This window comes from Ascaphus truei, chromosome 3 (assembly GCF_040206685.1).
Source record: "Ascaphus truei isolate aAscTru1 chromosome 3, aAscTru1.hap1, whole genome shotgun sequence".
Lineage (NCBI taxonomy): Eukaryota > Metazoa > Chordata > Amphibia > Anura > Ascaphidae > Ascaphus > Ascaphus truei.
Window position 1 is genome coordinate 100799546 of NC_134485.1, and position 14722 is coordinate 100814267.

Genomic DNA, 14722 nt, shown 5'->3' on the forward strand with positions numbered 1-14722 from the left:
CATGTTTATGTGCGCATGTATACGTGTGTGCATGTTTATGTGTACGTGTGTGCATGTTTGTGTGCGTGTGCGCATGTTTATGTGCGTGTGCGCATGTATGTGTGCGTGTGCGCATGTATGTGTGCGTGAGCGCATGTATACGTGTGTGCATGTATGTGTGCGTGTGCACGTGTATGTGTGCGCGTGCGCATGTATATGCGTGCGTGTGCATATATATCTATATCATACAAACACTCACAAAGGGGGTAAGCGCGGCCCTCCTACCCCAGCCGCCAAAGCTCCCTTACCCCCTCGCCGCTCCCTTCCTCCCCGCCCGCTCCCTTACCCCCCCGGCCGCCAACTCCCCAGCCGCTGGGGGGCCAAGCAGCCTCGGACCTGCGCCAGTCCCACTCTCCACCACCTCTCACTCCCGTTGTGTGTGTGTGTGTGTGTGTGTGAGGGACATTTTACTCCTGCCAACAATTTGTGCCTCACTTTCACCCCCCCCCCTACCCCTGTCCTTCACCCCCCCTACCCCTGCCCTTCTCCCCCCCTACCCCTGCCCTTCACCCCCCCTACCCCTGCCCTTCACCCCCCCTACCCCTGCCCTTCACCCCCCTCTACCCCTGCCCTTCACCCCCCCTACTACCCCTGCTCTTCACCCCCCCTAACCCTGACCTTCACCCACCCCTACCCTTCACCCCCCCTACCCCTGCCCTTCACCCCCCCCCACGCCTGCCCTTTGACTGACGCACGCACACACCCTGACTGACACACTCACACACCCTGACTGACGCACGCACACACCCTGACTGACGCACGCACACACCCTGACTGACGCACGCACACACCCTGACTGACGCACGCACACACCCTGACTGACGCATGCACACACCCTGACTGACGCACGCACACACCCTGACTGACGCACGCACAGACCCTGACTGACGCATGCACACAACGTTGACTGACGCACGCACACACACCCTGACTGGTGCACGCACACAAACCCTGACTGGCGCACGCACACAAACCCTGACAGCCGCACGTACACACACTGACAGCCGCACGCACACACACCCTGACTGACGCACGCACACACCCTGACTGACGCACGCACACACCCTGACTGACGCACGCACACACACTGACGCACGCACACACTGACTGACTGACGCACGCACACACACACACACACACTGACTGATTGACGCACTGACTGACACACATACATACTGACGCACGCACACAACCCCTCACAGCCGCATGCACACAACCCCTCACAGCCACACGCACACACACACAGACTGACGCGCGCACACACACACACACACACACACACACACACACACTGACTGCTGCACACCCACCCACTGACTGCTGCACACACACACACTGACTGCTGCACACACACACACTGACACACACACTGACACAAACAAACACACACACTGACACACACACACTGACTGACACACACAAACACTGACTGACACACACACACACACTGACTGACGCACGCGCGCACACCCCCACACCCACGCGCACACACACACAGACTGACGCGCGCGCGCACACACACAATGAATGGTACACACATACACACTGACACACACACACAGACACACACACATACACTGACACACACACACTGACACTGACACACACACACACACACACACTGACACACACACACACACACACACACTGACTGACACACACTGACTGACACACACACACACACTGACTGACACACACACTTACTGACGCGCGCGCGCGCACACCCCCACACCCACACTGACTGACTGACTGACTGACTGCCGCACGCACACACTGACTGACTGAGGCACACACACGCACACACTGACTGTGTGTGTGTGTGCGTCAGTCAGTCTGTGTTTCTGCGTCAGACTCACTGACGCGCGCGCACACACACTGACTGACTGACGCACACACAATGACTGACGCACACACACTGCATGAAGCTGTAAAGGAGGGAGGGGGGGAACTGGATTGATGTGAATGGGGGACAAACAGAGAGAGGGGGAGGGGTGAGGAGAGAGAGAGGAGCGGGAATATTACATCCCGGGCAACGCCGGGTCTCTCAGCTAGTATAAAATAAACGTAAAGAGAGGGTGCATACCATTCAATGATGGATACAAAAAAAGGAACAACAGGACAGTCACTCTTATACTCCCAGAAAGTGAATATATATATCATTTACGTGAATCACTATCCGTATTTGAAGTGTGTGTGTATATAAATATATATATACATACAAATGAGCATACAGTAATATTTCCATTTGCTATTTGCCTTGCTATGGAGGTTTTTGTCACTTTTTTACTCACATAACTTCACATATACATACATATATAATATATATAATATATATATATATATATATATGCAGTAGAAGTGTATTGTGTGTATTTACCTACACACTCACTCCACATTTCAGTAACATACATATACATCTAAATAATATTCACATATACACGTTTGCTATAAATGGAATTATTACAATTTTACATTATATACACGTGCAATGAATGGAATAAACACTGTAATAAGTTTGAAATCGCCTATCCGAGCTGCTATGCATGGCTGATCCCTTTTCTCCAGCTTCCTTGAATCTGCTATGAGGAAGATCATGTGACCAGATGCTAGTGCACGTTTAGAGAGAGGGAGGGCAGTGCTGACAAAGGGGTGTGCCTGGGTTTGTGACAGGACATGAAGGGGCAGTGCCTTAGCAAATGCTTGTTAAAATAGAATACAAGAAAATTGGTCTTTCAAAGTTGTTTTTTTAAAAACAGAAAATGCTAAAAGTATTATTTCTTACTACAGAACTGATTTATTAAAAAAAACACACATGCAGGATATAGACTGAACTGCAGCTTTAACAGGAGAGTTTTATTCCCGTTGTGTTTAATCTGCTATAACATAGACAATTGAGATGTCGCTTTTATTAAGGGTTTTTTTCATGCATTGACAAATATACTACTTTTAAATTCACTTTTATCACTGCACTTCTTTAATAAATCTTTGATAACCTCTGCTTTTAAAGGGGACAGATACGGCTAACAAATATTGGTTAAATATCATTGATAGCAACTGGTTTGGGATGATGGGTAAAAAATTATAGTGGCCCTAGCAAGATTATAGCTTTAATCTATAAGGCATTTTATGGCCTATTAAAATGAATACTGCACTACTTAGTGAGTTATGTACTATATTACTAGTATTTGGAATGTGCTACAGTAAATTAATTAGTCAGAAGAAGGTTCGTGTTCTAACAGTACAGCAACATCTGGGAGTTTATTTTCAGAAGATAAGCTCATTGTAATGTTGTTAAATCTATGTCCCTCCTGCTTTGTCAATGCAAATCCATTTACTGTACAGTATGTACATTGTCTGTTCAAATATCCTATTTTCTTGGTACTCTACAATTCACATAGCACTGGGAGAGTATGAATTCAATGTACCATGTTGTTTTGGGTTTTTGTCCGCCAGGACTAACATTAAAAAAAAAACGGAGCAGCACAACCACAAAAATACATAAATTTAGAGAACAAATATCCTACGATAATAACAACATTTATAACGGGGATAATGCAGTTCCCTTAGCCCCTCCAGCACTGAAATGATTAATAATATGTACTGTGTTTTAGTTCAGAGATTTCTCCGACGTATCTCGCTCTGGCCTTTGCGGTAGCCACAATATACCTATAGTAATCTCTCATATTATTCACTGTGACAAACTTAATTTGCAGCAAGATCCACTGGAGAGATTGGAAACCCTATATCTTCCAATCAAGGTCATCATGGAGCCTGGGCTCCAGTTGCTTATGTGAACATCAATCATTTTACAACACATTGCATTGGGTGCACTGACTTAAAACGATGGTCTTCTGTGTAAAAGGCACCTTTTCTGTTACCACTGTCGAACAACGCTGCTGCTCTGAAAAATCTGTTAGGGTGCTCGCTATACATTGACAACTCTAAACAGTCTAAAGACCATTACAAAGGCAGATATTGTTTTAAATTGCGAAACGACAAACTGTACGCATAGTTGCATAAATCAATTGACTATATTGACATGTAAATGAACTATGAAGGTGCTTAATCTCCATTTTAGAATTCTGCTGGTTCTATATGAACAGGATTGATGTTTTAGATGTGACATATTGTGCATGTAGGACCCAAGTGAATTAGTGGAACTGATTAGTTTAATTGGTAAAAGCTATAGAATTTTTTAAAAGTAAATCAGAATTTTAAATATCTTTAAAGTATTGCTTTTGCTTTAAATAACTATTTGACAATCCTTCCAGGTTTCTATGTTGCCTGCTCCACTCCAGTGATACATCCGATTGCTTTCATGCTCACTCCCTGTAAAGAGACAACTATGGTAGATGAGGTTTGCACAGTACTGTTTAACCTAGCCTAGGTTAGGCTCATATTTACAAATGTAGCCCCCTGTAAACAGCCAGGCTATACCTATCTTCCTTCTACTGTGATAAGCCCTGTTAAGATCAGGCGCCAGTAATCATCATGGGTTTTCCCCCTTCATAGCCCTAACCTGAGTGGTAGACGCAGGCCTGGACTCTGCTGCAGGCGTGAGCAAAAGGGGAGGTTCTGCTGACACCATGAGGGGAGGGGCTAGCTCTATATTTAGCAACCAACTCCGGTGAATGGTTGTTCTTCTTTTTCTTTGTGCCGTGTTCCTCTCTTTTGATGGTTCTCCGGAAGAGAGAGTAGCTTAGGAAGAGTTCGAGTGAACAGTGATATCGAGAGTCTAGAGTTGCTGAGTATTATGCCGTGAGCCACGAATCCTGCGGAACGGTCCGAGGAGTATCAGGAGGCTGTGGGCTCCCTGACGCAGCGTGCCGGAATAGAGCGAGAGGAACTGAAACGATCAGCGTCTATAAGTAGAGCTGATAGAATTATAGACTGGTGGACCAATGCCCTCACCCCACTGCCAGGGGTGATGGGGGGAGAATTCAAGACCCACCTCGAGGCTAACCTCGGAGGTGGGTCACGGGGTATTGAAGCCCTAGCTCAGACCATCCTGTCGGAAGAGTGACTTGGAGGGAAGGAGAGGAGGAAGCCTTTGGGTGGAGGTGAGCGGTGTATACCTCGTCCTGGTGATTGTATTGCGGCTGCTGGAAGCCTTATCGTTGGGATATCGTTGCTTTGTCAAATAAAGAGACTATTCTTCACCCGTAAAGAATGTGTGTGATTTGGAGAGTATAACACTGGGACCTGAGGGGTTCTTCTATACCGGTCCTGTCCCATTACCCTGGGAGTATAGAAGATGGAGGCGCTACACCACTAAGAGATCATGGAGGCTATCACCCCAGAAGCCCGGTCCTGGCTCCCCCACAACACCGCGGGAAGCTCAGGCCCTCCTGTTCCTAACAGGTACGCACCACACCGCATGTAATCAGCCCCATGTACCATAGACACCACCGTAGAGTCTGGGGGGGGGGGGAAGCAGGGTTACATTTGGAGGCGCTGCTGAGATCTTATCTATCAGAACAGGACCGGCTTATAGCGAGGTGGAACAGGCAGACTAAGATGCACTCTCCCGGCAGGTGTTTTAAGCAGGTAGCGTGAGGCAACTGGGGGGGTCATAGCGGTAACCAATCTGGGGACTATGGCCCAGGGCCTGCATTACGCAGGGGTGGATAGTTAGAGCTGATCAAGTCCCTTGAGGCGGGTAGCGTGAGGCAACTGGGGGGGTCAGCCTGTTAACCAGCCCAGGGACCATGGCCCAGGGCCTGCTATAGTGGCCAAAAGCAGGAGACGCCCATACCTAGACAAGAGGTATCTTAGCTATCACCCTCACCACAGAGCACTTGCACGTAGACATCGGGAGTACAGTGCATAGGAGGAGAGGAGTTCCGTTGAGCCTGGGGTACCAGCCACCTCAATTTAGTGGGTCACATACAGTATGAAGATGCAGAGTCCACCTTTGGAGGGAAAACATGGTCTAGGTACGAGATACCCGTTAGACATGGAGAGTAGGGCACAGTCACATTTGGAGGGAGTATCCAAGATGGCGGCCATCCCTACATGTGCTCCGCGGAGAGGCGAGCTAAAATGGTGGTTCCCGCCAAGCCTGGATCAAGCACGTGAGATTTGCAAAAGGACTGTGAGACAGTTGTGGCGGGAAAGTGCAAGAGTCTGGCGCCAAACCCAGATTCCTTGCAGGAGGAGCGGAGTGGCGCGAAAGTCGAAAGGCCACGTCATGCTGACAAGGAAAAGACCCCGCCTCTGGATTCCACCAGAGGGAGGGGGCCCACAAAGAGCCAATCAGGAAGGTCCTCCCCCGCGAAGGGAGGGACCGGAGACCTGAGCGAGGAGCGTCACTTTTGTCTGGCATTCGAGGAGCAAGGAGCTGGAAAACTGAGTTGTCTTCCCTCTGAACGAACCATGTCAGAGATAAGTACCTCCATTCACCAAGTAGTTGGAGGCCTACTGGTCGTGGCAGTAGCGGAGCACGAATACGTTCGGTGCTTGTGTGTGCACTGCGGACTACCCGGCGCGGTACCGAGTACCAAGGCCCGATGTGCTAAATGTGGTACGTTTTACTTGGGGCCAACCGAGCCGCGGGATTTGTTCGGCACGCCGCGGTGTGCCTCTCCAGGAACTTTGACGGAGGTGGCGGACGACACAGAAAAGACTGCCCTGGGTCCCCGTTATACCATATCGGGAGGAACCAAGGCTCAGCTAGTGATTTAACTAAGCAAGCTGGCTACCCCGACAAGCGCGACCGCAGTGGAGGTACACAAACGAGGACATTTTGTACCTATATCCATGGGTTGTATCGTTGAAGAACCAGGTGACTCCCCAGCGGAGGAACCGATCGTGATTGCTTCAGAGGAGGAGGAGATGGGTGTAACATCGGTGGCGATGCGCCTACCGGCGAACCACCCCAAAAGCATCAAAAGAGAACATGGAAAATAGCTGAAGCGCTCAAATGCAGGTATATCTCAAAATGATAATAAGCCAGACCACTGTACCAGGGTACTAACAATTGATATAGTACCTATTGTGTCATATAATGGGTACTATCCTCCTGAAGATAGGTGGTGTGTGGTGCAACCCACTCACCATCAGTCTCATTGGCAGGTTCCCCTGAAAAATATACAAGTACTCACATCCTGGTAGGGCAGGCAGGCAGGCAGGCTGTGCAGCTACTCAATGCAATACAGGGAAAAGGGAGACCAAAAAGCACACCAGCACAAACGGAGCAGGAAGAACCCAGGACAAAAAATGATTAAAAGGGCACTTTAATGTGACAAAAGACCCATCCAACGCGTTTCGAACGTTTGAAAAAGAACGCTGTGACGTTCGAAACGCGTTGGATGGGTCTTTTGTCACATTAAAGTGCCATTTTAATCATTTTTTGTCCTGGGTTCTTCCTGCTCCGTTTGTGCTGGTGCGCTTTTTGGTCTCCCTTTTCCCTGTATCAAAAGAGAACAGACAAGTCTGGGGACCATCAGACGGCGAACGCTGGTGCGGCCGGAGGCCCGTACGAGTCCCACCGCCGTGGTGACTCCCAGTGCAACGGAGACAGAGGCTGAGTCAATCCTAGCAGAGCCTGATGTCATCAAAAAGCAGCGGAGTGGTAAGGAGACCCCACCACCCCCTTACTCCCGCCAGGCACAGACCGCACTCACGGTGAACGAGAAAGAGAGGCTTGAGGCCTACTTGTTCGATCGTGTACCGGATGTTCCACCACCGCCCCCGGGGGTCCTCGACGCACGGCCGGTGCGTGACCCCGGTGCGGATGGGGACTCTGCTGGCGATTCGGATAACATCAGTTCCGGTTCCTCTGGGAGAAAGACCAGTCTTTGGGGGGATATTCTCCCCTCAACACATAGCCTCTGTCATGGCCAGGGCTAAGCCACAGAGTCGAGGTTCCCCCCGAGAAGCCCAAAGCATGAGGGGGAGTGCCGCTAAGAAGACGTTCATTGGGCGGGGTGTTACCCGTTTGCTGGACAATGTTCTGGACGTTTCTCCAAACCCGGCCCTTAGCCCCCCTGCCCTGGCCACTGCCCCTGCCCCGTCATGAGTGGTGCCACCGGGACCTATCAGGGATAAATTATGTAGATCCCCCAAATACGCTAATGACTTGTGGGATTGGGAGTTGAGTGAGGAAGGGTCTGAAGGGGAGATACCGTATTCAAGTGTTAATCCTGTACGTAACCCTGTACCGTTTTCTCCTGCAGCTAAAGGGAGGGACCGAGAGTCTCACACTCCAGTAGAGACTGGGTCTACTAGTACAGTGGTGTCCAAAATGAACCCCACTAGGTATTATAATGCCAAGGGAAGGAGAGATTTCTCACGATCTACTGATGCGGGTACGTCCGGTGTATCATCACAGGTAGAGTCTGATGTAGAACGTACTAGTCAGGCCGCCGAGTACTAGCACCACGATAAATGGTGGGCGCCTTTGTTCACCGGATACCACGAAGGGATGGACCGTACGCGATTCTTGTTGATTAAGAACGATGTAGTAGACCATTGGTGGGCGGCTGGTTCTTTCACTCCGCAGGAGATGGGGGATGAGTTAGATCACCGGTTGAGGGAGATAGAACAGAAACGTATTGTACCTCAAGGCCACAGTATATTGTATGACGAAGTAGCCTCCGAGGAGCCATTGTTTTGGGTACTGCCAAGCAGGGCAGGGCACCGCACGCTTACCAAGCTAAGTCGAGCTGACCGGGTCATAGTCGCTAGATACCGGCAGCCGCACGGTTATGAATATCCCTACGTGCCGGAGGCTATCATGAGAGAGGTTGAAGATAACCGAGACAGTTGGCTTAGGGAAGCAGTTCAAGAGTACCTGCGGACCAAGTACGGTCGGGCGGGGTATCACAATGAGGATAAGATTAGTGAGCTGGTTCGTATATGGAGCATCGGTAGGTGTATTTACATGCACAGTGTTACATACAGGCCTGAGCATGGGCCGGTTCAGTCGTTCGCTGTGACTGTCACTGACCATAATGGATGACGGGTAAGGAAGCCTGATCCAAGGCACTATCTGTAGGGTTCTCCATGTTGGGAGTACCCGGGTGTACTTACAATTACTACCTCATTATGCATGTATTATGATTGTTATGTGTGCTGTTTCCCAGGTGGTTCGCCGCAGGATGGTACTGCTAAAGATACACTGGCGACACACTTTATTCGAGCTCGGCTAGTCCCACGAATTCGGGTATACCCGGGTGTATTGAGGTTTGTGACTGTTTTCTGCCCGAGTGCATTGAGGTATTTTCAGGCAGGGATTGAAGCATTTTATTCCCGCTGGCTGCAATACTGCACAGTATATATATATATACTGCATTACAATTCATGAATTTATGCCATCTGGTAGACACGCGAAGCATTGCAGCCTATTAAATCCTAATCATTATCATTTAACAGATCAGCCGCCCATCAGCCAGGCATGAACCCAGGCTGGGAAGGCAAATGCAACGGGGCTTGTCAGAGGTGAGGAGCGGCGCATTCCAGGTATCTGCCAGGTACATACTGGGTATTTGCTCGAATAAAGTGTGTCGGTGCAGTAGGTCCAAGTGGGGACCATTGGATTCCACCATAGGGAGAGTGTAGCCCGCTGTAAACAGCCAGGCTATACCTATCTTCCTTCTACTGTGATAAGCCCTGTTAAGATCAGGCGCCAGTAATCATCATGGGTTTTCCCCCTTCATAGCCCTAACCTGAGTGGTAGACGCAGGCCTGGACTCTGCTGCAGGCGTGAGCAAGAGGGGAGGTTCTGCTGACACCATGAGGGGAGTGGCTAGCTCTATATTTAGCAGCCAACTCCGGTGAGTGGTTGTTCTTCTTTTTCTTTGTGCCGTGTTCCTCTCTTTTGATGGTTCTCCGGAAGAGAGAGTAGCTTAGGAAGAGTTCGAGTGAACAGTGATATCGAGAGTCTAGAGTTGCTGAGCCACGAATCCTGCGGAACGGTCCGAGGAGTATCAGGAGGCTGCGGGCTCCCTGACGCAGCGTGCCGGAAGAGAGCGAGAGGAACTGAAACGGTCAGCGTCTATAAGTAGAGCTGATAGAATTATAGACTGGTGGACCAATGCCCTCACCCCACTGCCAGGGGTGATGGGGGGAGAATTCAAGACCCACCTCGAGGCTAACCTCGGAGGTGGGCCATGGGGTATTGAAGCCCTAGCTCAGACCATCCTGTCGGAAGAGTGACTTGGAGGGAAGGAGAAGAGTAAGCCTTTGGGCGGAGGTGAGCGGTATATACCTCGTCCTGGCGATTGTATTGCGGCTGCTGGAAGCCTTATCGTTGGATATCGTTGCTCTGTCAAATAAAGAGACTATTCTTCACCCGTAAAGACTGTGTGTGATTTGGAGAGTATAACCCTGGGAACCTGAGGGGTTCTTCTATACCGGTCCTGTCCCATTACCCTGGGAGTATAGAAGATGGAGGCGCTGCACCACTAAGAGATCATGGAGGCTATCACCCCAGAAGCCCGGTCCTGGCTCCCCCACAACACCGCGGGAAGCTCAGGCCCTCCTGTTCCTAACCGGTACGCACCACACCGCATGTAATCAGCCCCATGTACCCTAGACACCACCGTAGAGTCTGGGGGGGGGGGGGGAAGCAGGGTTACACAAAGCTTTGCTGCACCATGAGACTCCTTATTGCCCATTTTCTTAAGTGGATAGGAAGTTGTCTCATGGCATGGTAGAATTAGAGTTTGGGAGAGCAAATTCGCAACTAACGGAAGGTTTCAAGACGTGTTTATCGCCAATTAGATTGCTATTACTTGTGCACACTCCTTCCTTCCTTATAAGCTTTGCAATCGGGTATCACTGGAAATGTGTAAACGCCTTTGAAATTCCAAGGTACCGCTAGAGCATCTATTGTTATCCTGCTTTATTCTTGCGTCTCGCAAGATCTGATAAGATCTTCCGCCTGATCCACATAAAGAGCTCCTTCCACTTCTCTATGTTCTTGCTGGTCTGCATGTGATTGGTTGCATCTGATTGGTTGCCATCACCTTGACAAAGGCTGGTTCACACAGCCGAAACGTTGGATTTCTTGGCACAATAAATTTTGATTATTAGAAAGTCCGTGTGCCCATCTTATTTTCATGTTCACTGCTGATCTTTTGGGACTTTGGATGTCCATGTGGATTGGAGCACCGGCAGATAAGAGTATTTTTGCTATTTTACAGTGCGCCCGCATTTTCCCTTGTGTCTGCATCTGACAAAACATAGAATTGTTAAATTAAAAATGTTGATCTGATTCCCCAGTTAATTATCCACAAAATCTAAACTCGTCTGTGAACAAGATCTTTTTTGCGCCTTTTGAGCATTAATTTCTTTTCTAGCATATAAAAATAATGTGGGTAATCCCACAGGCTTTACACAAAAATAATTAATTTCTGCCACCTCCTCCAGAGGCTGGGACTTGTTGGTAGCAACACAATCAGGACACATTTTTTCTTTACTGTTGTCCGGAACTTTTTATCACAAGATCCACATACTAAATTCTTGGTTTTCCTAACAGCCCTTTAAATGACTTCAATTCTTTAAGAGCCTTTGGGAGGATTTGAGTGTTCTCCTCTGTGTCCTGTTCCTGGTCTGGTTGGTTAAAGTTTTCCTCTTGTTGTTGAGGCATTTCAGGCTGCTGATGTTCCTGTTGGTGTGCGTAATCTTGTTTGGCTTCTGCAGGGGAGCCCGTTTAAAAAAATTTAAATAAAAAAAACAGGACACGGGGGAGGCTGCGGCTTCCTCTCCTTCCTAAGAGGCATCTCTGAGGATTCCGCCGTCAGGCGAAGGTAATTTAGCGCTTTTTGACGGCGATTGGAGGGCTCATATGTCCATGATTATAGCGGAGTCCACGGAGCAGACCTAGAAAGCTCCCATGCCCGTCTACACTGCATGCGCCCCCCCTATATGACCTAGTTTTAACATATTAGACATAACCCTGCCCTTAGTTTAATTTTGTCCTACTGTACATGGAATTGCAACAGCACTTTGAAGTGGGAGTAAGTCAAAATTTTATTAGTCCCATTGCCATTTGTTCTCAATTTTTGCTAGTTACTTAATAAATCTGGGAAATGACTTTGTTCCTTTATTTTCTACCTGTGTTATGTGCTGCAGTATGTTCATTAGGAGCTCCATAACATATTAATAAAGCTTTCCATTTTTCATTAGAGCAACAAAATATTCAATGTATAACTAGTGTTGCTTAGAGGCCAGTTTCAGCAACATGGAGTGCTTAATAAACCTGATTTTTTTTAAAGGAAATTACAACTAGAGGAGGACATATGGTATCTTCAGCTTGTTTAGAATTCAGCATTGTGACATTTAATTTCTCTTGCACAGGTTGGTGTATTCTTAAGGTTTCATAGATCCTTTTTGAATTTACATAGATTTTTAACCATTGTAAAGAATCACTTTTTTTATTATGTTACTGTCTAGTAATGATTGTACTAGAAAGTTCATTTTGCCTAACTTAGACCCAGATCCACAAAAGGGTGCTAAAGTTTAACACACACTCACTCCCATTCATATGAAGGGAACTGAGGTGTGCTAAACCTTAGCACCCTTTTGTGGCTATGGAATTTTGTTTTTTTTTAATATCTCCCATGTATTTTTTTTCTTCTTTTTAATCTTAGCTGGTGTGATGCTGGTGCCTGAACGGAAAACAATGGATGGATTTGAGGAACACTTTGGTTTGAATTACCTGGGGCATTTCTTACTGACAAACCTACTCTTGAAAACTATGAAGAAATCAGGAACGCATACCTTCAGTACTCGTGTCATTACAGTCTCGTCGGCCACCCATTACGTCGGAGAGTTGAACCTTACTGATCTACAAAGCAGGTAGAAACATTAACATTACTTATGTAACCCGCTTAGTGCTTGGGGTTCTGCACTATCAGATATCATTCATTCACTAGCACTTTTGATATTTGTGGAGTGCAATATATATATATATATATACAGTGGTCGACAAATCACCCAAAAATCTACTCGCCGAACAAAAAAATCTACTCGCCACCTAGTCCCGCCCTAGCCCTCCCCCTATTCCCACCCCAGCCCTGCCCCCTATTCCCACCCCAGCCCTGCCCCATAGTCCCGCCCCGCCCCCTAGTTCTGTTCCGCCCCCAGCCCTTCTTAAAATAAAAATTGAATAAATTCCTAGTAAGAACAAAATTCGTTTTTGACATAAGTTTATTTATTGTATTACATTATACTACAATTAGTCCTTGTTACGTGTGTGTGTGTGTGTGCGTGTATGTGTGTGTAAATGTTGGATTTAGAAAAAAAAGCCAGATGTGAATGAATAGTTTCCTGCACCATTTAACCAGTGTCTGGATACCCCTGCGTCACAATATCTAAAGCAGCAATCCCACATGGGATCTTACCTGATCCGCAGTGCCTCAATGCCCAGGTATCCTAATTCCCGCAATGTTATATGTTGGAGGGGAGGTGTTCCCTACCTGTCTTCTGGGTTAGGGGGGATTCCGATGTCTCCTGTGTGAAGCTCGAGAGTCATATCTGGAAGAAAGCAGTATAGGTTATTTCAGTGGAGGTATGGGACAGTTAAGATATACAGGGTAAATAAGATATCCAGATCCAGAGTGTGAGAGAGTGTGTGGGGGTGACAGAGAGGGAGAGTGTGTGGGGGTGACAGAGAGAGAGTGTGTGGGGGTGACAGAGAGAGAGAGAGAGAGAGTGTTGGGTGACAGAAAGAGAGAGTGTGGGGGTGACAGACAGACAGAGATAGTGTGGGGGTGACAGACAGAAAGAGAGTGTGTGGGGGTGACAGACAGAGAGAGTGAGTGTCGGGGTGACTGAGAGAGGGGCAGAGAGAGAGGGGCAGAGAGAGAGGGGCAAATAGAGAGGGGCAGAGAGAGAGAGGGGCAGAGAGAAAGGGGCAGAGGTAGGCAGAGACAGACAGAGGCGGGAAAGACAGAGAGAGAGGGTGACTGGGTGGGTGACTTGACTGGGTGAGTGACTTGACACTTGGGTGGGTGGGTGACTTGAAACACACACACACACACTCACTCACACAAACACACACACATTCTCACACACACACACACACACACACACACATTCACACACACACACACACACACACACACACACACACACACACACACACACACACACACACACACACACACACACACACACACACACACACACACACACACACACACACACACACACACTTACACTTACACTCACACACACTCTCTCACACTCACACACACTCTCTCACACTCACACATACTCTCTCAAAGACACTCACTCTCTCACACACTCACACACACACACACTTACGCACACTCACTCTCACACACACACTCACTCTCTCTCACACACACACACTCACACACACACTGAAAGCACAAATAGGTCAGCCACACTGCCAGCCACGACCGCCGCCCCCTTTCTCCCCCCCCGCGCCACCAGCAACGACCACTGCCCCCCTCTTCCTCCCTCTCCCCCCCTTGTGCCGCCAGCCACGACAGCCGCCTCCCTCTCCCACCCCCCTTGCGCCCATCTCCCACAACCCAGACAGTTTACCCATGGGAGGCAGGGGAGCACCGGGAGGCATGGGAGCACTGGGAGGCAAGGGAAAATGCTGCGGGAGGCATGAGGATGCAGTGGGACGGAGGCAGAGGGGCCGCGGGGGTGAGTGCGGGAGGCATGGGGAGACCGAGGGATCGCGGCTGGAGGGCGTGCAGGA

General features: G+C 48.7%; 1 protein-coding gene across 3 annotated transcripts in view; it reads left to right on the top strand.

Annotated features, from left to right (window-relative positions):
* The window catches only part of DHRSX (dehydrogenase/reductase X-linked), a 576187-nt gene that overhangs the window by 388867 nt on the left and 172598 nt on the right, over positions 1–14722 (top strand). For all 3 annotated transcript variants that reach the window (XM_075594594.1, XM_075594595.1, XM_075594596.1), the window contains one exon: positions 12636–12843. In XM_075594594.1, the coding sequence (XP_075450709.1) occupies positions 12636–12843 (208 nt within the window). The remainder of the gene's footprint in view (positions 1–12635; positions 12844–14722) is intronic.